The sequence below is a fragment of the Rousettus aegyptiacus genome, unplaced genomic scaffold, assembly GCF_014176215.1.
Source record: "Rousettus aegyptiacus isolate mRouAeg1 unplaced genomic scaffold, mRouAeg1.p scaffold_m13_p_11, whole genome shotgun sequence".
NCBI lineage: Eukaryota > Metazoa > Chordata > Mammalia > Chiroptera > Pteropodidae > Rousettus > Rousettus aegyptiacus.
This window is the reverse complement of record NW_023416286.1, coordinates 2,883,407-2,910,042: the sequence shown is the minus strand read 5'-3', so window position 1 is coordinate 2,910,042 and position 26,636 is coordinate 2,883,407. Positions and strand designations below refer to the sequence as shown.

At 53.1% G+C, this 26,636-nt stretch overlaps 1 protein-coding gene and 1 non-coding gene across 6 annotated transcripts in view; one reads left to right on the top strand and one right to left on the bottom strand.

Annotated features, from left to right (window-relative positions):
* The window catches only part of MTUS2 (microtubule associated scaffold protein 2), a 367,564-nt gene that overhangs the window by 78,255 nt on the left and 262,673 nt on the right, over positions 1-26,636 (bottom strand). For all 5 annotated transcript variants that reach the window (XM_036228402.1, XM_036228401.1, XM_036228400.1 and 2 more), the window contains 2 exons: positions 22,461-22,562; positions 9,115-9,326 (listed from right to left, as the gene is read on the bottom strand). In XM_036228402.1, the coding sequence (XP_036084295.1) occupies positions 9,115-9,326; positions 22,461-22,562 (314 nt within the window). The remainder of the gene's footprint in view (positions 1-9,114; positions 9,327-22,460; positions 22,563-26,636) is intronic.
* On the top strand, positions 6,104-6,222 carry LOC118609890. Its single transcript, XR_004953486.1, has one exon. It is a non-coding gene; the product is annotated as a 5S ribosomal RNA (ribosomal RNA).

Here is a 26,636-nt window from a genome sequence, read left to right as displayed (position 1 = left end):
GCGCCTCTCTCGACTGTGCTCATACCTGTGGGTGAATGGCAGGAGAGCAGAGAATGACGGCCAGGAGCCTGCCCCACCCTCCTGGGGTACAGCTCCAACGAGCAGGGAGAAAGCCTCCCTCCCTCGGGGTTGGAGTCGGCAGGCTCCTGCTGCCACAAACAACGAGGCCCCTTGTAGTGTCGGGGTATAAAAAAAATGGAGGAAAGAAAGGCATTTAAAACACGAGGGAATTTCTAAGGGTACCATCGGCTCCCGCCGCTTCTCGGGAGGTCTCTCCGAGTGCTGGAATTCCCCGTCCCGCCTCTGCATCCCTAAACAGACGGTCCCTCACGGAGCCCATACCAACCACCTTCACGCTGTTTATGTCTTTTGGAGAACCGACCCCTTTATCATTTCATGGTTCCCTCTTTATCTCTGACGATCTTCCTCGTCCTTAAGTTTGCCTGTCTAAAATGAATAAAGCTATTCCAACTTTCGTTTGAATGAGGTATCTTTCTCCATTCCTTTAATTTTAATCCGAGTCTTTCTATTTAAATTGGGTTTCGTGTGGACAACACACAGTTATTAAAAAAAAAAAAAATTCTTTGACTATCCCTGTCTTTGAATTGGTGTGTTTAGGCCACTCACATTTAAGGCGGGTCTTGAAATAATTGGATTAATATCTACCATCTTTGCAACTTTTGTATTCATTGCATTTCTTCTTTGTTTCTTTTTTGTTTCTTCTCTTCTCGCCCCTCACTTCTTCTGCCTCCTCTATGCTTCTAAGATAAACACAGAATTCTGGCTCAGTGTAAATGTCTCTCTTTCTGTCCCCAGGAGAGCAGAGGCCATGTGCTTCCATTCTCTCCAGGGGCTGAATTAAGGCTGTAGATTGTTGGACTCTTAGGTCTGTGCAAGGCACAACTGCTTTTGCGAATTATCTCACAGGCAAACTGCTTGCTGTGTATGACATACATCTCATTCTTGCTGTCGTAGTAATTTGATCGTTGGGAACAAAGTGAAAAATGAAAGCGGTCGTGTTTTTAATTTCAAACCTGGCTTCAGGTAAGTCTGTGCACCAGGCAGGCGTGCAGCTCACACTGCAGTGAACCGGGGCGGGGAGCGTCGCTGGCTTTGTGTACAGTTCCCCGGAACTGAAGGAGACCGTCCGTCCTGAGCGCTTCCTTCTGGGCACAGATTTTCACTTCCAGCCGATGCTCTGTAGATGTCGCCATTGCTGCTTCTGACGGGGAGGAGTACCCGCTTCGCAGTGGCCTGGAGAAGGCCAAACTTTGCTAAAGGGCTGAGCTTTCCAGCAGCTGGGAGAACCTGGCTGTCACTGCTGTTTACGGAGTGGCCACACTCCGGGGTGTGCCCTCGCTCCGCGTCTCTGCGCCGTGTGCGTCCACCGTCGCACCTGGCGTTACAGACCACGCTCCTCTTGCAGAAGCTGCTCCCTCACTAGCCCCTTCCCGGAGGGATTTTCCTTTCCCCCCCTCCCCCTCGGGCCCCTCTGGGCGCACATCCTGGTCCTGTGTCTCCCTCACCCCTCTCCTGTCAATCTTATCCCTTTTCAAGTCATTTCTCCCTGAACGGCACCCAGGTGAACTCTTCTAGGGCTTCCTTTTCCTCTCCTGACATCGAACCCCATGTTCCACTCTCTAACAGAGGCCCTGGCCTCACAAAGCAGAGAGAATCTTGGGAATCAACACAGCGGGCTCCATCAGTGCTGCAGGGAACCCAGCCACTCGGGCAGGGCGGCAGGAAGCCACAAGCCGAACAAATTCAAGAGGGGCAGGAATTCAGAGCCACAGGTAAAAGGAGACACATATTTGCCCCAGAAATGTGGAATGGGGCACTAGACAATTTCTTCCGAATTTCAAAAAGAACAAGTGATGTTTGAGTTAAAAGTACATTTTGGGGGAAAAAGGCTCATCCTTACTGGTCTGCAGGAGCTCACCGAGAAGGTACTGAACAGCGCACCCCTGAGCCGTTTAAATATTTCCGAGCTATAAACACACATTAGTCTTTAGTTCTTAACGCTGACCATTGCACAGCCAGGCTCCCGGGGTCTTGCACCTGCCCGCTCCTCTCTATCGAGGCCCCCGCCCCGCCCCCCGGCCCTTCTCGCCTCTGGCCTGGGTTGTTGGTGATTCTAGAAGAGCCTCCCACTCGTTTCCTCTGCCTGGCGTTTGCTTCCTGGCACCCGTCCCTTCCTCCTCTACCATGTCCCTGTCCTCAAACGCAGCTTCGGACACCTGCGTGCTCCATGCAAAACCCGCGCGCCTCCTGACCGCCTCGAACAGAGCCCCCCGTCTTCCCTCCGCTATCCAAGCCCCCGAGCTCTCTGCCTCGTTTCTGGGTGTCGCCATCAGCCCCACGCTCCATGCCCTTCCCAGAGTGAGTGTCCTTTCCCTCTGTGCCACCTGCAGGGCCAGATCCCTCCACCCCCGCCAGCTGCGATCTGATCTACTCCTGAGGGCCGGGTCGCGAGCGTCTGTCCCCTCTGACAGGCTCCCAGGAAGCAGTCCTCGCAGTGGTCAGAACACGTGTCCCCCGGAGGAGGCAGTCGGGGTGTGAGGCGTAGTTTTCACATCTTTCGATTTATGAGCTGGTGTTGAATTAAGCGGGATGGCTGAGGTGACCGTCTCTGCTGCTTTCAATTCTCACTCTTATGTTGTAAATTCAGCCATAAAGAGGGGGCCAGCGAAACCCTAGGCCCCGCCCTCCACGCCAACCCAAGCCGAACCCCAAGCCTGCGTGCTTGAGAGCCTCCGTCTTTCCTCTTCCCCTCCCCTTGCCCCTCCCCTCCGCCCCCTCCCCCTCTCCTTTCCCTCCCCAGTCCCATCCCCCAGTCCCCTCCCCTCCCCCATCCAACTGTGCGATCTCCAGCACGTTGCTGACCCTCTTCGAGTCTTGTCATCGTCACCTAGGGAATGGTCTCCTCGCCTTTGCTTCGACTCGCACTACTGCGGTCACCTCTGAGTCTTTGTCAGCCTCCTCTATTTCAAATAGGATTAGTAACTCTTCACACGATTGTTGTAGAAATGTCGTGAATTCATGGGTGAAGGCACTTTGAATGAGTATTCAATAAAAGATTCTTTGTGAGCGCGAGGAAATCCAACAGAGCCCTACCCGCAAATATTCTCTTCTCAAGGGGGATGAATAAGACATAGATGAGACACATAAAGTTAAAACACAGTGCCGATCACTCTTATTTCTACATGCCCATACGGGGTTTGGCCTAGGGTGTACTTTAAGAATAGAAACGATTTTCTAGTCCAGCTATTTAGCTGCTGCTGTATATTTTTCCGGAATGTGCGGATAGATACACAGTGGACGTCCGTCACGGTGTATGGGAAGTCACTAGAAAAAAGGAATCAGAAGCCAAGGTAGGATTCTCCCATTTCTGCCCCATGCTTTGCAGCCCCTGGCGGAGTGGTGGTGAACATGGTCGGCTGTGATGCAGCCTGAGCCCAGCGTCCAGAGGTTCTAAGATGCCGCGTGTAGGTGCCAACGCCGGCCTCACGCCGTGCTGATTCTGTGCCCCTGTGGTGAGGCGCGGTCCTCATCACAGGCCAACCGGCCGCTCAAACCCAGGTCCCGGACCTCCAGGCGGTGTTGTAAGGAGCGCATTGACTCTCTGGGACTCTCACCTCTGCGGGTCAAGTTGGACGAGTCTTGTCTTGCCGCCTGGTTCTCGAGATCGCTGCTCTTGAGCAGCCCCTGGTGGCTGACCCGGGAAACAGTCCACACGAGGCCCTATCCTGGGCCGGGCGCCCCTCCTGTAGCGCTGAGTTTTACATAAGTTACGTTTCAGGGTGTGTTTATTTTCATTTTATTTTTAATATGATCGATCATGTTTATTAAATATTTAAAAAATTAATTTGTGATTTTCATCACTAACTTTATGAATGGGATAGTAGATGATGGTTTTTAATCATTTTTTATTTATTATGAAAGAGTTCAGGCATAAAAGTCATGAAAATTAACATCAGGTATTTGTGTACTTTCTAAGCTTAATAAAAATTAATAATGCATCAGCCCCTTCTCCCCAAAGCGTGTATATATACACACTTTATATATATACGTACATGTGTGTGTATGTATTTGCTTTTACTATTTGACCTTTCGTCATAATTTTTTTTTTAAATATAAAAGCGTAGAAAGAATCACACCCAAATGCCTACCTTTTGCACTTAATATTTATGAAGATTTGCCACATTCACTTCATGTTTCCGTTGTCAGTTGGGGTATGTATTTTTAAATATAGTTTCCATATTCTGACTTCGACTTTTCAGCTTCGACTCGCTGACGCATTTTACCAGCCGCGCCCCTACCCCGCGGAGGGTCCTACGGAGGATCTAAACTAGTAAAGGCGGGTCCTGGATGACACCGCGCTCCCGGTTGCTGAGCGTCTCCTGCGCCCCAGGCACTTCACCTGGGTCCTTGTGACCCTCCCGACGACCCTGCCTGGTGCGGATATTGTTCTCACTTAACAGCTGAGGAAACCGAGGCTCGGGGAGACCGCGCAGCCTTCCAAAGGGCACGATGAGGAAGGGATGGAGTCACGGTACCGAGGCAGGTCGCTCCGCGCCCAGCACCGGAGCAACTTCTCCCTCCCTCCGCAGCCCTCCGCGGGCAGGAAACATCACAGGAAGGAGCAAAAGGCGAAACCCTAACCCACGAGCGAAACGCTCACGCAGGGTGCGAACGGAAAATGACCTCAGGCGACATCTAACCGTTGCCATAAGTAAGTGGCGTGTGCCGGGGCGGAAGCAGGAAGGTTGTGCGCGGGCGGGGGGTGGCCTGGGAAGGGGCCTGGGATGGGCCAGGATGAGCGGGATGGGCAGTGAGGGAGGAGGAGCGTGTGTGGCAGGGGGCCTCCAGCCTGTGTCCCCAAAGCGGTACCCCCTGCCGATCTCTAAGCTCTTAGTCCATGAGTTGACTGGAGATCCAGGGGTGTGGGAACTCTTTCTACATGCACGACGATCCCTCTGTAACAGGTCACAAAGTCCTGGCCGTGGCGGTGGCTGGGGAGGTGGCCATGGAGGTGGGCATGGAGATGGGCATGGAGGTGGCTGGGGAGGGGGCCATGGAGGTGGCCGTGGGGGTGGCTGTGGAGGTGGTCGTGGAGGGGGACAGGCCTCATGGTCCTTGCTCCATCGCCTCGGGTCCGGCTGCTGCTCAGAGCAGGATGTGTGTCAGAGGGGAGGAGAGAGGAGACGGAGCTAGAATCCTGCTGTGGCCTAAATTTAGATGTTAAGCTCATCGGCTTGAATGCCCGCCCTAGAGATGCTGCCGTGTCCACCGGCCAAAGGGCCGGGCACGTCAGAGACTCCCCCGCTGAGCGCGCTCACGGCAGTGACTGCGCCTGGTCCGGACAGAACCCAGGAAGCTCCTTCTTATCCCCAAATCCCGAAAATGCCGTTTTCGCGAACGGCGTGCGCCGCGCCCCAACCCCTCACGAACAGTGCCCACGACCGGTCTCTTCCCTTTCACCGTGAACGACCGAAGCCTCGCCGGAGGGAAGCGAGCGCTGGGCTCGCGTTCCGGGTGTTTCTGACGGGCCCTCAGAAGGCACCTGGTGGGCGGCGTCAGTGACGGAGTGCATTCTTCCAAGCTTGTCGCTCTCAAAGAAAGTCGCGTGTCACAGAGGCAAGTGTCACCACACTACCCTGCGGCCGGCAGAGCCCCGAGTGTTCGCGTTCGCCCAGGACTGTACCTTGAGGACCCTCTTAGCCTAACCCCCAAATACCACAGTATTCCCAATGTTAATAGACAGAAACCCCTCGACTGGGCCAAGCAGCTCTTTGGAGTAAAAACACAAAGAAGCAGAAAAACACCCTGGCCTGGGTGTCGAAAGGTGGAAAACATCCCGGTAGGTAGAAAATAAGACTCAAAATTGTAAATTCCCAGTACCGGGGCCTGGTAAGACCCAGCCCCACTAGTGACATATAAATGTCATAATAAGGGGTAATAAGACCAGGGCAGAGACTTGACTGAGGCTGAGACTAGTTGCCCCTGTTCAGTTAATCTCTCTTACGCTTTGCCATAAATCCTTTAAAATTAAATGACACCCCTTCAGAATATATTCACGTGCTGCATGAAAACGTTTCAGTCAGTCAGCGGCCACGCTGCCCTGAACGCGCCCGATCTCGTCTGATCTCGGAAGCTAAGCAGGGTCGGGCCTGGTTAGTACTTGGATGGGGGACCACCTAGGAAGACCAGGTGCTGTAGGCATAAAAAAATAAGGGACTGTAAGCTGACAAGGTGCTTGCAATCTGTGAGGTCAACCGAGTGTTGCCTCACCTAAAAAAAAAGACTTTTCAGTCAAAACCAGTATATAGGGAGGTGGTTCCATCAGATTATAACGGACCTGAAAAATGCGTCACTTCGTGACCTCAGACCTGTCGTAAGGCTGCGGTTCGATGCTTCTCTGTTTGTTTGGTGCCATCTCAGTCTGTCCCGAGTAACACTGTCAGCTGCAGGTGCCTGGGGGCAGTCACCTGGGCCCCAGTGAGCTGCTCAAGGTCACCTCCCCTCCCTGAACCCGTGTGACAACTGGGCCGACACTGGTGGTTCTATAGCAATTGCAGGAGGCCCTTCCGCCTTGACCATCAGGAAACTTTGAGGAAAAAGGGTTTGTTACTCGCAGGTCTTGGGGTGTGGAAGGCAGGCGGGGAGGCACAGAGTGAGGTCGCTGGGGAGGCGCAGGGAGAGGGGGACGAGACTCGAAGAGGGCCAGCAGCTTGCCGGAGACCTCGCAGCTGGACGGGGAGGGCGTGGGCCTGACTCCTTGCTGGCACCGTGCCCTCCGTCCACTCTGCCATGCTGTACGGACGGGCGTGCTGCCCTGTGGCAAAGACGCGCGGGCGGAGTCCAGCAGGGGCTTCCGCCGGGAAGAGTCAAGAGATGCCGCCTGCTCCGGCCGGCCCCAGAGGCGTGGTGGTCAGAGACGCACACCTGGCCCTGACCCCGCACGCGCCATCGGCGCGGCCTCCCACAGAGCAGCTCTGAGTGGCTCGGCCTCACTGGCCTGTTGTTTTGGGGTCTCTGGGTGCCCTGCCTCTGCTCTCCCAGGTGCCCCTCCACGCTGTATCTCCGGGTCCGCTGGGGCGTGGCTGGCAGATGCTCAAGTCGCCCGTCTTAAACCACGTGGGGTGTGTGGCAGCCCATGCGGAAGGCCCTCGTGCTCCACACAGACTTATTTTTTTCTTCCACGTGTCCACTTTTCCTTCGGGGATTTATCTGGAGAGAGTTTCAAAGGACTCTGTGTGGGAGGTGAAATGCCGTGCTCATTTGGGAGGCCTGTCTGGAGTTGCCGGTTGTGATTTCCGGACGAGAAAATGAAATTCCTGTCCGCCGTCCATCTCGCTGAAATGTCGTGCTGAGTGTGGCTCTGGTGGCGGGAACATCGCCTGCCGTCCCTTTTGGCCTCCGGTTGAAGAGCCAAGTGTATGCTCTGGAGAAATAAAACTCACGGCCCACGGGCCAACCAGGAATTCTCCTGGGGTAGAGAAACGTGTAACTACAGAGAACCGACCCTTAGTTTTGGCACGAGAACTGTCTTCTCTGCCATGATGCCGTAAACAGCGTCCTAAATTCCATCCTTGGACACACAGCTCCCATCGCCAGCAGGTTATAGCAATGTTTATCCGAATGAAACCTCTATCGAGGACCAGTTACATCTGGGGGTGATGTGTGGAACGGGTAACCCAAATTAGGGAGAGCAACAAGGTAAATATTACCAACAATCTTCAACAAACCTCCCTGTTTTCCTCTATTAATGAAAGACATCACTGTCAGTGGAAAATTACATCCAGCTGAAGAACAACAACAAAAAAAAGATGCCCCTCTTTCTCTAAGAACGGTCAGCATTCACCACGGCAGGACGGGCCTCTCTGGCACCTCAAAAACACGCATGTCATTTTGACTCTAACAGGGCGTGGGCTCCGTGAGTTGTTCAAGGTCAACCCCAAAGGAACCAGACCAGAAAGGAAGACGAGGAACTCAAACTGGGCATTTACCGCCGCTGCCAACAGCTCAGTTAGGGACGAGGCTGAAATGATGGGTGAGCTGAAATCTGTTCATGTGTCTTTCGCTATAGCAACAAATCGGCAATCGCCCCTTTCTGCGGGAGGCTCTAAGCAGAAAGGGACAGAGCAGCGTGACAGGTGAGCTCAGGCGCCTCCGCTGGGGGGGAGGGGAGGCGGCAGGTGCCTCCCAGCAAGGGCCCCAGACGCCTCCACTCTGCGGGAAAGCCTGCGGGTGTGGTGCTCCCCGCCATCTTTCTGATTGTCCTCTTTACATTGGTCAGAAATGCAGTCGGCTCGTTTTCTTATTTGGAGAGCACTTACAGAGCATTTTTATTTCTTTCCATTTACAGATACCAGAAAGTTCATACGCGAAACTCAGAAGGTCCTGTGGGTTTTTAATACGCTAATTCATACTGTTGAAACCTCGAAGGTGAGTGTTCGTTTTCTCCCACAAACACGCTCGGCTGCCTCAAGGCGGACCCCAAAAGCCCTCGACCGCACACCCCAGGCTTCTGTCCCGTGTCGAGAAGTGTGGAGCTTCACTCCACGGGGCTAATGACAGGCTCTGCGTTCGCACGGCCCGGGAGCCTCTGGACACTGACCAGCCGAGGAGAAACTGGCCCTGTCTGCACGTCCAGAAACAAGCCACGTGCTGCTCTGGGGACACCGAGCAGGGCTCTGAGGGTGCCCCAGGCTGGCACCTGCCGCCAGCGGCAGCCACGGCCCCGTCTCCCTGGCATCTAAATGGGCCGAAATTTCTGCATCTGGCCACCTCATCGTCCCTGTGTGCAAACGAGCATGTGCTCCTCTTCCTTAAAGATCTCGCCTTTGAAACAGTCACTTACATCCTTTCCTCTGCGACACAATTTTCCCTTTCGGAATCGGGTTACTCAGTCATCCCTCCCATACCGATTCCTTCCACGCCTGAGTGTGAACTTGGCTTCCCCAACAGGACCTGATGCTGCTGAGGATTCTGGGTAACCGTCTGGAGATCAAACCCCCAGCCCAGACTGACACGCACAGACATGCAGACCCGTCGGATTCGCTGCCCTCCCTTGGCCAGACGCCCCCCGCCGTCCGCCGGACGCGGCCTCACCTTTCTGAAGAAGTGCTGAGTGGCCACGGCCAGCGCCTGGAAGCCGCAGACGGCCCTCCCCAGCTCCCGGCGGGCGAGGCCCAGCTGCCGGGCCTGCCGCTCGCCTCTGTCCTTCAGCCGCTGGACCAGCTGCCGCTCGGCCTCGCGGGTCTGCGGGTCGGGCTTGGGGGAGAAGCCGTTGCGAGGAACCCCGCTTCTCTGCTTGGGGTAACCTATAAAAAACAAAAAGTTGCTTGAAAAAACATGTGGCCCAAAGGCGACAACAGCTCCTCAGTACAGAGGATTTCATCAAGAGCAGGTGGCCAGGAAGGACTTGCCCACGGTTTGTCATTTTAGGTCTTAAGAAGAAAAATCCAGACAGGGGCTCAGAACATTTGCTCAGTGGGTGTGGTTCGAAGTGCAGGGTTTGTGCTCAGAAAGTGAACGACGGGCCAACTCGCCAGGTTCCTGTCGGCGTCCCCCGTCCCCTCCAGCCCCGCCTAGAGAGAGGTCGGGGCAGGGGTGCGTTCTTCGAGGGGATTCCTCTCTTGAAAACGTCTGATGGAGAATAAATCAGTCGGTCCGGGCGGAAGTCGGAGTCGCAACCCAGCGACTCTGGGCTGAGCGTCGGGGGGCACTGCCCTCCGCTCTGAGGACGTCGCGCCTTCGCGTCCCACCCTGCTCCGGGACTTCCTGGCTTGGCATTCCTACAGCATCGCCGTCCTCCAAGCTGACCCCACGCGGCCACTCACACCAGCTCCGCGAGTCGAGGCCCAAGTGACCCTGCCAGGCGACCTGTCTCCCTCTCACGGGAGGCCCTGCTTCTTCTCATCCCCACCTCGTGGCGGCCAGGATGATCCTTGTGAAGGCACCGTGGCCCGTGACGTGTGCGCACCCCGCCGGTTCAGCTGCGGTGGGAAGGAGGGTTCATTCCTCACCGGGGCCCGTGGTCACATGAGATCCGGCTCTGCCAGGCGGCTGCTAGCTGTGTGTGTGAGTGTGTCTCGTGGGGGACGGGGAGAGGGCACAGGGAAGGAACCAGAACCCCAGATGCTTTACGGAGAGCTGGCCCCTAAGCTGAAGCTTGACGGAGTAAAGGCCAGGCGCAGGGAAGAGAGACGAGCATGGAGCCAGGCACCGCCTTGGGGGCCGAGGCCCACGGGCGGGTGACCAGGGACTTCCCAGGGACTGCCGTCCTCTGCGCGCGGCTCAGGCCGGCCTGACTCGAGAGCAGCACAGCGGTGCACGACGAATTTACACTCCAGAGACGACATCTCTCCCTGGCTCAAGCGGCTCACGTCCGAGAGGATGAGACGTGGAAACCAACCATGCGACCACGAACGAACCTGAGAATTTCGAACATTCTTCTGCGCCCTGCCCCCACATCCAGAAAATCAGGGAGTGACAGACAGGTCAGGCAAACTGCAAACCAGTGGCCTCTTCAGTACCTGGCACGCCGAGACACGGTAACGGGCTTGTGAACACGCTGGCGGCCTCACCTGTTAGCGGGAAAGGTGGTTAACTGAGCTAAACAGTTCCGACTGTTAATTTAACTGTAACCACGCTGATTTTCACTGAATCTTCTTCCTCTTAAGATGATGTCTCTTCAGAGATGGCAACGTGGCCTCACAGAGGACATGTCTTAAACTGTTACGGTTTAATAGAAGAATAGAATCGATGTGGAATTATTGCTTCTGTCCCACAGTAGGGTATATAATATTCCAGAAAATTCACTTGCACATTGTAGGCAAATTAATCTTGAAACGTAGTCAACCCCAACATCCTCACTAGAGAAGACCAAAGAAAAATACCCACCAACAAAGCATGAAAGATTTTATGGCCCACCTTAAACTCTTAAGACACAGCCTAAGACCAAAGGTAGATTTTGCTTTTTTTTTCACGATTACTGTTTGCCATTTCATTGCCATGGCTGGTGATTTTCTAAAACACTCCGGGGTTTTAATTACTGCGCTGGGGGCCCAGGCGCCCGACACAGTTTCAACGGAAGACACGTCTTTCAGAGGTCCGAAGGAAATCATAAAACATGCTCCGACTTGGTGCACTAAAGCCTGCAGAATCACCTCTGGGTGTGTGCGTGACTATCGGCAGGCACTCACGTCGCCATGGACTCCCGGCTGTCAGATCCATCCTCTGCTGCTGCTGCAATCGCCATCGTCACGATCATTAGCTTGGCAGCCATTGCCACGGGCGCAGGGACGAGAGGAAAGGGTCCCGCGAAATCCCCTCCCGGGCGCTCGCTTTGGTGTCGGAGCTATTATGACGCGGCTTCTTTCATTCGCACCCTCAACACCGCGGCCGCGCTGCGCCCCGGTGCGCGCAGTCCTGTCCCTTCCGCTGGGGCCACCAAGCCCGCCCACGTCTGAGGCGGGGCGGAGGCTCCCCCGGGAACGCGGACACGGCACGCGGCTGTTCCGCTGCTCGGTGGCATCGGACTGCTTGACGGAGCCAGTCCTCGCTGGGGACTCCTAGTCGGCTGCTCGTGGGGCACCCACGGACCGTCCCGCATAGGTCAAGGCACGGGGCCCAGAGCGGGGACTGTGGGGAGGGAGACGCAGGGAAACGAGGCTGGCTGCGGCCTTCTCTCCTGCCTTTAGCCGAACAGCGTCCTCCATGTCCTAAGTCTATGAAGCGAGCGTCACTTCGCCCGGGCCTGACAGTCACTTTACAGTCGGCTACGCATTCCGGGTCCCCCACGAGCACCGTCTTCTTCCTCGTGCTGTCGGCTTTCGCTAAGCACGTCTTCAGTTCGGTCTCCGAAGTACTGTTCAGTCACTTACTGTCCCGTGTGTCCCTCTGTCGGCCATCCCCAGGATGGCACCTGAGGACGGCCACACAGGCTCGCCTGCCATCCCACGTTGAAAGATGGCCGACACTCAGCCGGCGTTACCTGTTTCCTTAAAATTTAAGGAGGATTTTGTTTCTGTCTTTTCTGGAAGGCCAGCACATAATGAAGCCAGAACACTGACCTGCTTAGGAAGGAAGGGGCTGCTGGGACCCCGGGCTGGACGGCGGTGGCCACAAGGCGCTTGTGAGCACGCGGTGGCCACTGGGTGAGATGTGGCCACGGTGACTCACTTCCGACCTCTCGGCCCATGTTTCTCTGGGAAAGCCACCACGCGCACTTTAAAGCAGGGGCGTGCCATGCCCACCTGAGGACATTTCCAGGTGCTGGAAGGTTTCCTGGCCCTGGTGGCACCAATGCTGCTCTCGGGGAGCCCGGAGGCTCGGCGCAGGCTGGCACGCCACCGGCCCCCCTGCACACGTGTGGCTCACTCTCTTTCCAAAAAGTCGAAGTGCCGGCCCCCTAAGCCCCCTGCCGACTGCCCCCCCCCCCCCCGCGCGATCTGGGAAGCGGGCGCCGCTGCGTGGAGCCCCTCAACGCAGGCTGATCGAGGGTTCTCGAGTCTGTGTGTGGAGTGACAGAGACAGTGGACGTGCTGGTTGTTTGCCGACCGCCCCTCATCAGCGTCCCGCTGCTGACGGGGCTCAAGCGCAGGGCAACCCGTGGGTGCGAAACACGTGGGGAGCAGCGCCTGGACCCGTGTCTCCCCACGACCCGCAGACAGAGCCGTTCACACGTCCGCTTGTGACATGTGTTTCTGGGGCGGGAGGGTCCAAGGTATGTGAGAACTTTCATCGAGCACCTGCTCTACTCCAAGGGCTCCGACTACCTAAGCCCGCTGCTGGTCCCCGACAGACCTCGCGGGTTTGGGGGCTCATGCGAAACCCGAACACCCTCCTGCCACGTCACTGTCGCCCCGATAACCATTCATCTTTAGCCATCCCACTGGCTCCATCACTCCGATTCGGGCCAGACAGAATCTATGCTGCTCCCGGTGACAACGGACAGCTGGCAGAAAAAAGCCAGCAACCTGCCGCTCTCACCCGGGAGGGGGCGGGCGGTTCGCGTGCCAAGGCGGAGCGCTGGGGACCAGCACAGCCCCGGGAAATGGAGCGAGAACGTTAACGATTCATCGGCAGCCATCCGGTCACTGTCCGGGGGATGCTAATGGATGTAAAAGGCTCGGGCGAGTCTCGAGATGGGAGCTTGGCTGACAGAGGACACGCAAAGGCATTGTCGGAAGCTGCGTGTTCACAGCGGAGGAGCCCGTGGCCCGAACTCTTGCGAGCGAGGAAGGAGGGACTCCGAGGGCGCGGCTCTGACGGCGCCCCGGGCCCAAGGAAAAGGGCTTCGCGAGGTTGGCGGACGCCCTAATGAAGCAGGTGCGCCTCGCGGACCGCCAGGTCTTTGCAGCCCTGGGAGGGCTTCGGTTTTCTTACCCTGGTCTCAGCTGATTTCAGAACGTTTTTGCCCGGCAGCACGCTATTTTCCCGACGTAGCGCTGGGGCTTGTTTGCCTGCGGTTGGCCAGCAGTGGGGAAGGCTGGGGGCTGCCCTACCGGCCAGTCCCGGGCCTGGGTGCCGGTGGGACCCACCAAACAGGGCAGCGCCCAGCGGAACGGAGAGAGACCGGCCACACTCTAGAAAGAAGAGGTTTATATTTCCTCTTCCCAGAAAGAGCAGATTCTTTTCTCTTACTATGTATAAAAGACAAGAAAAAAAAAAAACAAAAAAACTCGAAAAAACAGGAAATTACACTCTGAGTTTCCACAGCCAGCTATGAAAACTTCGCTGATATATCAGAGTCGACCCTCCAGACCAAATGAACATTGAAAGAAAATGTTTTCATCTCTAGAAAATTTCTTATTATTTATGAGAAGTACAGGTGCTATTTATCAGGGTAAATCTGACCCTCTCCTTTCTCCAAGGGTTAAAAAAATAATGGTTTCATAGTGTGAGAGCGACAGCTAAATTTTTATATGAAAAAGATGTAGCTGCTTCTGGCCAGGATGGAATAAGGATCCGTCTTACTCTCTCGTCTAAAATTACCCCCCACAACTTGGGCAAAACAAATGAGATAATGGTTTTCGAGACATGGACACCAGGCAGCGGAGCACAGCGGTCACTGGCAAGCGAACGAGGTGACCCCCGCGACTGCCTCGGCCTGGAAGTCCTGGAGGGACTTCCAGGCGGTGGCCCGGGTGGAGCTCGGTGTTCTCCCCAAGTTGAGAAAACGGGCCTGGGGTTCAGAGAGATGTGGGGTCGATGCTGACGAGGCGGAGTGGCAGAGGACAGCGTCCCAGAGGGACAGCTCCAAACCCGTGCCGAGGGTCTTCGGTCTCATTCTGGTGAGTGCAGGTCTGGGCAGAAAGAGTCCAAGGCCAGGGAAAGAATTCCACACAGGATCGGCGGGGCGAGACCCAGGGCTCCCGGAAGGCCAGACGCGGCTCCTGGTGCCATCAGCTCGGGCGGGGCTGTCGCAGGCCATGGGCATTGGGCCCAGTGCTCAGAGCATCTGTCCCAGGAATTGGGGAGATGGGCCCCAGATTCACGGCTGATCGGGACCTGCATAAGGGAGCTGAGCAGCGAGATCGAAAATGATCATACTCCCTCCAAGCAACACAGTTTTATCCGAGAACGAAGCTGAAAAATGTTTATCGGAATCAAAAACGTCTAGCGCACGCTGTCTGGCACGTAAAACCACCCTCGGGTGTGTGAATAAACAGAGATGCACCACAGTGATGAGAAGATGCGATCGGCCGAAGCCCGCGGTATGCCTGAGAAACGGCGCGGAGGATCCGAAGTGATTGTAACCACATTTCGCATATTTAAGAAGCTAGAGGAACAACAGGACACATCGGAAGGCTTTAAAAAGACCTGAATTAAATTCTAGAGATTGAAAACTCACACGTCTGAGACGAAAAATACACTGGGAGGGGTTGACTGGATTAGACGCCACATAAGAAAAGATCGATGTCACCTGAAACTGGTATCGCATTGAATGTCAACTGTAATTGGAAAAAAAAAATTAATGGCATGAATGTCCACGGCAGCTTTACACATTGTAGCCAGAAGTTGGGAAAAACCCAAACGTCCACCAGCTGGTGAATGGGTAAACTAAAGGTCACACATTCACGGAATGGAATATTATTCAGCCAAGAACAAGAACGGAGTACCGAGTCACACTCCGCCACGAATGAACCTCGGAAGCCTCATGCTGAGTGAAGGAAACCAATACAAAAGGCTGCGTGTTCCGTGCTACCGCTGATATGAGACGTCCAAAATGGGCAAACCCAGAAAACAGACGGACAGTGGTCGTCAGGGGCTGGGGACATGGGGAGCAGGGAGTGACTGCTCAGGGGTACGGGCCCTTTTGTGGGTGGTGACGATGTCCTGGAGTTAGTGGTGATGGTGGCGCCATCTTGCGAAGGCAGTAAAAACCACTGATGTGGGCATTTTCAAGGATGCTACGCGAGTTATAGTCTAAGCAATGGAAAAGACTCGGTGAGGATGGTTTGATAGCCCCATTACTGAAATGCCAGGGTCAAAAGAGCCGGGTCCGAATGCGCGTGTGCCTTTAGAATGCGGTTTCAGCTGCCAAGACGGTGAGAACCGCGGGGAGCAACGGCTCTGGCGTGTGGGTGTAAAACAAACACGTGTCACCACCAGCCTTCACCATGGCCCCGCGGCGCGGACCTACTTTCCATTTGACAGACGGGGACACTGAGGCTCGGCGAAGTTACGCCGTGTGCCCGAGGTCACAGATCGCGTGAGTCACGGGGCCAGGCTCCTTTTGTTATGGGGATGGGACTAACGGCAGAAAATGTACCCCCTGTCCTCAGCGACTTTCGATATTCTGCACCCCAAGAAAGGAGAGTCACCCTCAGAAATGGGTGAAGGAAGCAAGGAGGGGAGCCTGAGGACAGGGAAGCTGTGTCCCCCGATCTCTCCTCCATGGTATGGGGCATCTCCAGGTCTCGACGTGCCAGGGCTAGCTTGAAATTCACCTGTGCTAGCCTGGACCCCAATATTTCTGCATTCCTTGTGTACACACCGTGCTGCTGTGAACCGAATGTCTGTGTCCCCCCAGATTCACATGTTAAAGCCCTTGATTCCCAGGGCGATGGTTTGGAGGTGGGGCCTTTGGGAGGTAATGAGGCCGCGAGGGCGGGGCCTTCAGGAAGGGGATGAGCGACCCGGGAAGGAGAGACACGGGGTGGTCACGGCCAAAAGGCATCCACGGGCAAGCCAGGAAGTGGGCTCTCGCCAGGAACCAAATCAGCCGGCACCTTGACCTTGGATTTCTCTGCCTCCGGAACGGTGAGAAACGTATTTCTGTCGTGTACGCCCCCGGCACGATGCTTGTCACTGCAGCCGGGCTGGCCGAGACCCCTGCACGACACCCTTGCGTGTGAGCGGGGTCTGCGAGTGCGTCCCGTGGGAAAGTGACGCATGGCTGAACAGTGGGGGTGCCCTCTGAGAAACGCGGTCTTCATTTGGCGGCCCCGTCGCCGTGCGAACGTCACAGAGCACACTCACACGCTCACACGCTCCTGGTGGCACAGCCTGCTGCACACCCAGGTCGCACGGTGCCGGCACTTCTGACGCCCTGCGAAGTATCGCGTCTCCAGACACGTCTGGACACAGAGAAGGTGCAGTCAAACACCGTGCACGATTCTGTTTGTCACCCAGCGGCGTGGTAGGCCTGTTTGTACCGGCATCAGCCTCACCGTGCTACGGCGTCACCGTGGCCGCACAGTCATCAGGTGACCAGAATAGTTCAGCTCTATTATCATCACATGAGGCCACTGTCATGTATGCAGTCCGCTGCTGTCCAGAACCTCGTGATGTGGCGCATGACTGTATAGCAAGATGGAGGTTATCCTTGGTGAGCCGCCTGCGAACAGCAGAGTTTTCTCCAGCCGGTCACTGAGATTGGAGGCTTGAGAAGGATTCAACACACTATGACTGCTTTGAAGAGGGAGGGGGCCACCTGGTGAGAAACGTGGGTGCCCCTAAGAGCTGAATGACAGCCGACAAGAAAACAGAGACCTCGGTCCCACAACTGCAATGGACTCGTTTTACCAACCACCTGGACGTGCTTGAAAATGGAGTTTTTCCTCCGGAGCATTCAAAAACTCATCCCAGCTGACACCATGATTTCAGCCTTGAGATACTCTGAACTGAGAATCCAATTAAGCCAAACCTGGACATATGGTTTGGCTTATAGAACCCACAGAACTAACAAATGGATATTACAAAGAAGACAGAAAAGGAAAAGGAAAAGATCTGTGAACACAGAGCAAGAGAAACTACCTGAAATGGAACACATGGAGAGAAAAGACTCGACCAAAGGAAGAGCGTCGATTTGGACAGCTTCGAGTGGCCTAATACACATATAATTGGAGTCCCTGAAGAGGAGTGGTTAGGATTAAAAATTTCTGAAGAAATAGCGGGCAAAAGATTTTCAAATTCTTTGAAAATAATACACTCACAGATCCAAGAATCTTAACATGAAGGAAACGACAGCAAGCTATAGTGTAATCGCGCTGCTCCAGGTCAGTGACAGACGGGGCATCTTCAAAGCGGCCAGAGAAGAAAAAGACGGACTATGTGCCGAGAAGCGAAGATAAGAATAATGGTCGCGTTTTCCCTGGAAACCATTCAAATCAGAAGACAGTGAAAACGGCATCTCTAAATGCTTAAAAAAAAAAAAAAAAAGTGCGCACTTGGATTCTGAACAAAGCAAACAGATCTATCAAAAATCAAGGTAAATAAAATGGGAAGTTTCCATCACTAGGAAGCCCCTCTGTGCGGGATGTTAAAAAAAATCCTATGGGCGGGAGACACATGGGATCAGAGGGGAATGTGAAAATAAACGGAGAACACCTGAGACGGGAAATAAACGAGGACCCCTGAAAGGCTTCTTTCTTTCATCACGGAAGTATAACTGATATAAGATATCACATGAGTTCCACGTGTGCAACATAGCGATCCCACATTTGTACACGTTGCGAAACAATCGCCCTGATACGTCTAGTCAGCACCTGCCACCGCACGGCCGATACAGTATTGGTCGCTGTATTCCCCACGCCGCACAGTAAGTACATCCCCACGACTTGTTTCTCTGGTCACTTAAAGTCTGTGCCCCTTACCCCTCACCCGTTTCTCCCACCGACCTCTCCCCTCCGGCAACGACGTCTGCTCTCTGTATCCATGAGTCTGGGTTTTGTTTGTTTCTTTGTTTTGTTTGGTAGATGCCACATATAAGTGAAATCCTGCAGTATTTGCCTTTCTCTGTAAACTCCCTTTTTTTTTTTCTTATTTAAATCTCTTTGAAAGAAGAGTGGGTGTTGATAATCAACATCACACTGTAGTGTGGGTTTATAATATAAATACGAGGAAAATGTTTGATGACTGCACAAATGCCAGGAGGAGGGGGAGAAGAGCACCGTGTTTTCAGATTCCCGTACGACACATACAGTGAACTACTATCCCTGGAAGCTAGAATGTGAACGGCTACAGACGCAGCCTGCGAATCTCAAAGCGCGCGCTGAAATAACGTGGCAATGAGGCGTCAGTAGCTAATACATCAACAAAGGAGACAAAGGGGACCGTAAACGGTATTCGCTTAAGGCATTAAAATCGGGGGAAAAGCAAAAAATGTCATGTGAGATGAATAAAAATAACGGCAACACGGTAGATTTAATGCCAATCGAATCGGAACATTAAATGTACATTGGAGGCAGAGATGTCAGATTGAATGAACGTGTGAGAGCCAATTCTGTGCTGTGCGTAAAAAAAAAAAAACCTTCTTAAATATAAAGAGACGAACAGGTGGAGGAGAAGTATGGAAAGAGGTATATATACCATGCTGAAACCAACGGAAAGCCAGAATGGTGCTGCTAATACTGAATAAAGTAGACTTCAGGGAAAAGAATACTACAGGGATAGAGAGAGTTATTTTGAAACGATGAAGTGGGTGATTCATCAAAATGATAAACAATCCTAAACATTGATGGACCTGATAGCAGAACTGCAAAATAGAGGAAGCGAATAATGGTAGATCTGAAAGAATTAGCAGACAAGTCCACAATTATGCTCTGAGATTCCAGCAGCTTCTCTCAGTCACTGACAGAACATGTGGACAGGAAATCAGCAAGGATACAGAACACTCGAAGAACGCTGTCGGCCAACATGACCTTTGATGTTCGAAGGGTCCTCCATGGGAACGGAAGAACAGACATTCTTTTTAAGTCCATCTGAAATATTTACCAAGACGGACCTCACTGTGGTTCCTCAGTAAATTTAAAAGGTCTCAAGTTGCTCAAAGTATGTTCTTCAACCACCGTGGAATTAGAAATAAAAGTAGACAGTCTCTGGAAAGCCCCAAATGTTTGCAAACTAAACAACGCACTTTTAAATGGTCATGGTTAAAATAAGAAGTCAAGAAAGAAATTTGAAAATCTTTTAACTTAAATAAAGATGAAAACCTGCTATATTAAAACTTGTGTATTATACAAAGTTACACATAAAGCAGCATATAGAGGGAAATTTACTGTACTAAAGGAAAATTTGCTATACTAAATACATACACTGGAAAAGAAGAAAGACTTCAAACTAATGACATCAGCTAATTAAACCCAGTATAAGCAGAAGAAATAATAATAAGTGTATAAATCAATTGTGTATCCTTCTGCAAAGAAAAAGATTCAAGCTATATCTCACACTATATACAAAAGTAACTCAAATGGATCACAGATCTGAATGTGCAACCTATAACTCTAAATCTTTTAGAAGAAAATGTTGCAGAAAATGTTTGTGTCTTTAGGTTATGCAAAGATTTTTTAGATAACACCAAAAATACGATCCATAAAAGAAAAAATCATGAATGGGACTTCACGCAAATTAAGAACATCTACTCTTCAAAAGACATTGTTAGGAGAATGAAAACGAGCAGAGATTGTGGGCAAAAAACTTCCAAGTCATGTAGCTGAAAAAGCATTGTATCCAGAATATATTTTAAAAACTCTTGAAATTCAATAATAAGGCAAAAAAAAAAAAAACAACAACAATTAAAATGGTAAAAACTTGAATAGATATTTTACCAAAGAGTAGACACCGAGGTCAGAGGAAGACAAAAAGATGCTCAGCATCGTGACATCATCAGGGAAATGCACGTAAAACCGCAGCGAGACAGCGCTCTGGGTACTCATGACAACGTCTGTAATTAAAACAAGGGGCCGCACCACGTGCCGGCAATGATGCTGAGGAACCGGGCATCTCGCGCACTGTCGCTGCAAGGATAAAATGGTGCGACCACTTCGGAAAACTTTTCGACGTGTTTAAAAAGCAAAACACCCTGCTACCACGAGACTCAGGCATCTCACTCCTAGATATTCACCGAGAGACACGAAGGCAGATGGCCATACCGAGTTGTGCACAAAGGTGCACAGCGGCTTCATGCGCAACAGCCAAATCCTCTGGAGAAAACAACCCAAAATGCACCAAAAGGTAATGGATAAAAGTAAGTTGTCAAAACAATCACACTGAGTGGAAGAAGCCAGATAAAAGTAGCGTACATATTATATGATCCCTTTTTTTACGAAACGAGAAAATGCAAACCGATCCGTAGTGACAGGTGGGGGCTGGGGAGGGGGTGCAAAGGCACCCGGACACTCTGCTATCTGGATGGCGGAGACGATTTCACAGGTGTAAACTATGTCGAAACTCATCCAATCGTACACTGCAAATGCGTGTGGTTTGATATGTGCTACTTATACCGCAGTGAAGACGTTTCACAGCCACGGCCCCGCAAACCCTGTCAGGTTCGGTATTTCTTGGTCTCACTGTTTCCGTCCTTTTACTTTCAACCTTCCAGTATTTTTACACCTTAGGTGTGTACTCTGTAGATCGTCTAAAGCTAGATTTTGCAGCGTACGACACGCGCTTGATAAACGCTTTTTTGACTGTTCGGTAAATAAGTCCGGTCTGGTAATCTCGGTCTTCGATTTTGCCTTGAGATTTCTGTTCGTGGACATTCTTTATGACATTTTGGAGTTCCCTTCCGAAATCTGATTTCATTCTTTCCATTTCTTCCCTGTCCTTCCCTCCCTCCCTCCCTTCTTTCTCTTTTTCCTCTCTGCTTTTTCTGTTTTCTTTCTCCCCTTTCTGTCTTCATTTACACCGATCACATTTTTTTTTGGCCCCTCGTTCCTACTCCCCCCATACCCCACTCTTGGTTCAGAACTATGCACTCTGTTTTATCGGTTATCCTAGAAATTTTAACGTATAGATTTTAACTTAAAGTCTAAAATGACACAATAACGTTCCCTGTGTAATGACTTCACTTCTCCTCTCCTAAGTGGACACAACTACTAAAGCATGTCGAAATGGGGTTTCAGATACGGGGGGGGGGGGCATGGAAGCCAGCTCTCAAACTGCGGAGGCGGGGCACATATGGGGTGAAGAACTCCCCCTCCCCACCTTCTTCCAGAGCCAAAGCTGCAACAGGCCAGGCTCCCCCCGCAGGGTGAGCTTCCTCGTCCTTCCTAGCTCATCCAGGAAGTTCTCCACCACAAAGTCCAGATTTACGCAGGGTGCTCCTATCTGACCCCCACTCTGTTTAGGCACCGGCTTTGTCTTCTGACCCTCTCACGTGTGCTTTTGGCTTATTTCCTACACCTTTTTCATTGGCCAGAAATATCAGTAAGTATTCTAAAATAGTGGAGTGACTAGGAATGCAGTTTGGGGATTTAGAGCATCTGGGGTTCAAACCAAGACTCTACTACTTATTTCCTGTGGCTTTGGGCAAATTACCGAAAATCTGCATACCTCGAGTTCCTTGCATGTAAAGGGAGGGGGCAGCGATTGCACCTGGCTTGTGGGTTCCTGGGGACATTCAATAAATTTATACAGTTAAAGGGCTCTGGACAGCGCCTGCCATGCGGTAAGAACTCACACAAGCGCTGTTATTATTGCTACTATTTTTGTGCTTACAGAAAATGTTGTGAAGTTATATTGCATTCTATTCTACAAAGGCGTTAATGCCTTACAACACGAATTTTCATAATAAACAATTTTCAACTTTCAAGGGATGCGATGTAGTTCATTCGTATCTGAATGTAAAGAAATGGTTTCCTCATTGACAAAATAACAAGTATTTGATATCTACTGACGCTCTGTTTTTCTTCCTTTTAGAAAATAGTAGCTCCTGAGGTTAGATTTTTCCAAGTCTGTTTTCAATTATGAATTCTTGCTACATGCTGTTGGAATCACTCCCGCGCAGAGAAGATTCTACCACTTAAAGGGAGCGCGATAACATTTTTTTTTTTTTCAAGATACAACGACGCCAGAGCCAGAACACGTCGGCACGCGTGGGTCAGGCCCTGGAAATCGCACGCGCACCACACGGGCTGGCCCTGCTGCATTTGGTGACATTCGGACAGACAAGTTCTCCCTCCCAGCCGTGCCCCCCGAATAACGCAATCACGGTACTTAGATACCTGGCGAGTGAGGCTTGCTGGAGGAGACGGCCGACCTCTTCGGAGACGAAATGGCAGGCTTAGTCACGTCTTGATCATTTTTTTGTGCTTCCTTCTTTGTTCCTATATAGAGTTCAAAGAGAGAAAGAGAAAGCAAGCGAGCTAGTTACAGCGGAAAAGAATGGGGTGCATTTGTGGGCAGGGAGGCTTAACAAAAAACGAGCTGGATAAACTAATATTTGGATGATTTGCTGCCATGGTCACTCCACCACCGTGTTTCAGGAACAGCACACTGGTTTACAGAAAGGGGGTTCGAGCGTGGTGGTCAGGAGCACACTGCTGTCTCTGATTTGATGAAAAACACCCCGACTCTGGAGGGCGTTGCACCCCAATGACCCTGGCGAACTACCTGTGGATGAAAACTGCTCTGCCTGCCTGCTTCTTTCTGCAGAAACTAATTTTCAGAAGCTCGAGAAGGAAGCCGTCGCTGAACGTACCCAGTCATGGCTGCTGCATCGCCGAGGGCCGGGCCGCAGGGGACAGACACGGTGGCCCCTAATGACCTTCCATGCGGCTGGTCCACGGAGGTGACATGCCGAGCCTGTTACGTGGAGCCGGAGCTGGCCTCAGCAGGGGGGGTGACAGCCGCGAACAGCTCGAGGATGCTGCTCGAATTCTGTTCTGGGCACGAGGGATACGGCGGCATTTCTCCCCTGTGCGCTGGGCACGGACGCTGACCTTCACATCGGTTTCGTCAGCGGGTCCAAGAACAAGGGATGGGCGACCAAAGGAATCTCAGAGACCCGGAGGGGCCGGGGGCCGCCTCCAGTTCAGCGTCATTGCAGAAGCACGTGTTGGTGACAGCTCCTTAGACGCAGAACGCGGAACTCCCGCCCCAGACCTGCGGGCTCCCCCCTCTTCCAGAGGTGGGCGCTGCTAGCACTTTGGCATTTACTCATCCAGACATTACCCCTAGGTATGCACACGTCTGTGCGTACACAGATACAGCTATGAATCAATGAAATGAATTGCACACTGCAATTTCTTTTGACCTGCCGCATTTTTTAAAAAGTCTTTTTTCACGGCAGCGTGTTTAAAGATCTGTTTCAAATGCCGCATCATATCGATGACGTGCACTAATTCGTTCACCCGTCTCTTATTGATGACCATTTAGGTCGTTGTCAAGTTTTGGCCATTCGAATGGCCAGTCGTGCTCCAATAAGCATTTTTCGACTTGTTTCTTTGCACGCACATACCAGTATCTGTACAGGACAAATGCACAGAAGCACTTTTGCCGAATTCGGAGCCGGAGTTGTATTTCTAGACACAGTCCGATTGTCCTGCAAAAGGAGCCACGGATTTGCACGCCCGGCCCACACGCCCCACGCCCTACTGCCATTGCGGTCTCGATCCTTGTAATTTCCACCAGACACTTCGGGTCTTACATTGGTCATGCGCATGTCTGTGTCTGAAAATCGCTTAATTAAACCTTTTGCCCCTTTTTCTTGTTAATGCGTAAGAACATTTCACTTATTCTTCATGTTAATCCTTGGTCTGCTATATAAGTTACATTTTTCCGTCTTTCCCTTGCTAAAACTCATTGCTGTATCTTGGATTGTACTGTGGTTTTATGCAGTTTTAACATGTTTAAATATGTGCATTTTCCACTGACGGGCGACTTGCACGTGTGTGCACGCAAGTGTACACATGCACGCGGGTCCACCTGCCTGGCGGAGGCGTGGCTGCCAGCGTTGGAGGAAGAGGTGGCCATGCGGACTCCGCCTCCTCTCTTTTGTCTTCCTTGTGCGGTGGCCTGACCGGGCCGCCACTTCCCGCGGGCCGCCACGCCTGCCTCGCGCCCTCCGCCCCTGCCTGCCTGCCTCTGGCTTCCACCGCGGGCCCGTCTCGTCGCCTCGTCGCCTGTCCGAGCGCCGTCGGATGAACTGTCTGAGGCTCGGCGGTTTAACCTCCCGAGGCCCGAACCCTCTTCTCTACCCCCGTGAGCTGCCTGCTCCTCTCAACAAGCCCCGTGGCGTCTGGCCCGCACGCTCCACGCCCTCCGTGTGTCAGGAGAGGCGCCAGCACCCCCTCGCTGTGCTCGGGCCGCGAACACGGGCGGCTCTCTTGGTTCGTGTCTTTGCCCCTCGCCCCCTCTCAGCCCGTCAGCAAAGCTTGTTGGCTCTCCTCCGAGAAGAAGCCCCAGGTCCGACCATTGCCCTCTGCTCCGCTGTGTCCGCGGAGCCCATGTCACCAACACCCCTGCCTCTGCCACGGCCCCCTACCCGGTCTGCTCCCCCCCCCCCACCCACTCCCTCGTCCCCCAGCTCACCATCCCACAGCAGCCGCTGAACGACTCAGGATCCAAGTGAGAGCAAGTCCTTCCCAGTCTGAGGCCCTCCAGTCACCCCCCAGGACGCTCGGAGTGACATGTCACCCCCTCGGCACGCGCGGGGCCCTCCTGGCCAGCGCTATTCAACTTCTAGGAGCCGCTCATGTCATGTTAAATTTCTGAGCAAAATGTACAGCGATACTAGTTATAACGGTGTATTTTTTTAACCCACATTCGCCGTCACTGCGATTCTGGACGTAGCCACCGATCGAGGGCCGGGTAAGTGCTCGTGGGCCGGCGGCCGCCGTCGTGGACAGCGCAGCCCCAGACGGCCTGGTCCCCGCTGCACACAGACACACCGCGCTGGCGATTTCACATGCCCACTCGACTGGGCCGTGGGGGACCCAGGCGCTTGGTACACGTCACTCTGGGTTCCCCTGAACTCTGGGTGTCTCCGGGCGACATTAACATCTGACTGGTAAAGCGGACGGCCCTGAGGAGGGCTTGAGGAGGGCGGGTGGCTGGGTGAGGAGGCCCCTCCCCTGCCCAGTCGGTCTCCCGCCCTCGGGCTGTGCCGGGCTCCGCGCGCGGACTGCGGACCTGGGGTCTCCCGGCCTCCATTGTAAGGATTCCACATACACACACACAGCCTCTCGATGGTCCGTCCGAGCGCCCTGGCTGACACGCACTGTGGCGCCAGCCGCCCCTGCGCACGCCCTCCGGCCGTCCCGCCAGCCACGCGACACGCGCTGAGCCGTGTCCCGCCTGTGCCCGCCGCGGTGCCGCGGCCAGAGTTCCTTCCGCAGAGGACGTGGCTCCCCGGGCCCTGAGGCGTGGCTCCCTCGCCCGTCATTCGGGTCTCCGCACAAACGCGGAACCTTCAGAGCAGCCCCGCCTGCCTCCCATCACCTGCCACTGCCCCCCCATCCATGCCCCTCGCGGGAGGCGGTTACCCCCAAATACACTGCACACTCATCTCGCTGTTGGTTGTCTGATTACCCACTAGAACATGTGTTTAACCAGCGGGTCACCCTCTTCCCTGCTCCGCACGGTCGTCTGTCAAGGCTCCTGCCCCCCACTCCTTCGGCTCCATGCCGCTGAAGGCACGCCCACCCTTCTCGGCTCTTCTCTTCCCTCCCTCTGCTTTGGTTTTAGGTGGCAACCGACATGGAGAGGCGCTGAGGCTCCTGGGAGCGGACCAGGGAAGGGGGACAGGCCGAGAGTCCGTGCTTACCACAGCGCCTCGCAGGGAAAATCAGTACGAACGCTCGCTCAGTGTCAACACGCTCCATCCAGCCTCCAGGGAGCACAGTGCGACCACTTGTACCAAGGCTTAAACACCGATAGACTTGACTTGGCGATTCTGCTTCTAGAAATCAGTGGCGCGAGTGTGGAAAGAACCACGTCCAAAGATGCTTCGTCCATTATTCACAATAGCAAACATGTGTAAATAACCAAAATGCACACTGGGGAATGGTTAAATAGATTATGGTCTGTCCATACCAGGGAGTACTATGCAGCCCTGAAAAAGAACGCGGTAGCTCTGTCTTGTTCTGGCAGGGAGAGATGTCCGTGATAAATGACAAAGCTGGTTGTTGACCAGTATGCACTTTTATCCCGTTTTTACAACGCAGAATGTTATCTGTACTATGGTTATAGAAAGACGAGAGACGGGCACCAAGTTTTTAACGCTGGTTACTTCTGGGCAGCAGGATCGAGGGGCTTTTACTTTTTATTTTAGTTTGCTTCTGCATAGTTCCCATTTTTTTTTTTTTAATGGTGAGTCACACATGACTTTTATAATAGGAAATAAACAATAAAAGGAGAAAAACCAAACCAAAATGAAAATAATTTGTCAGATCCAGGAA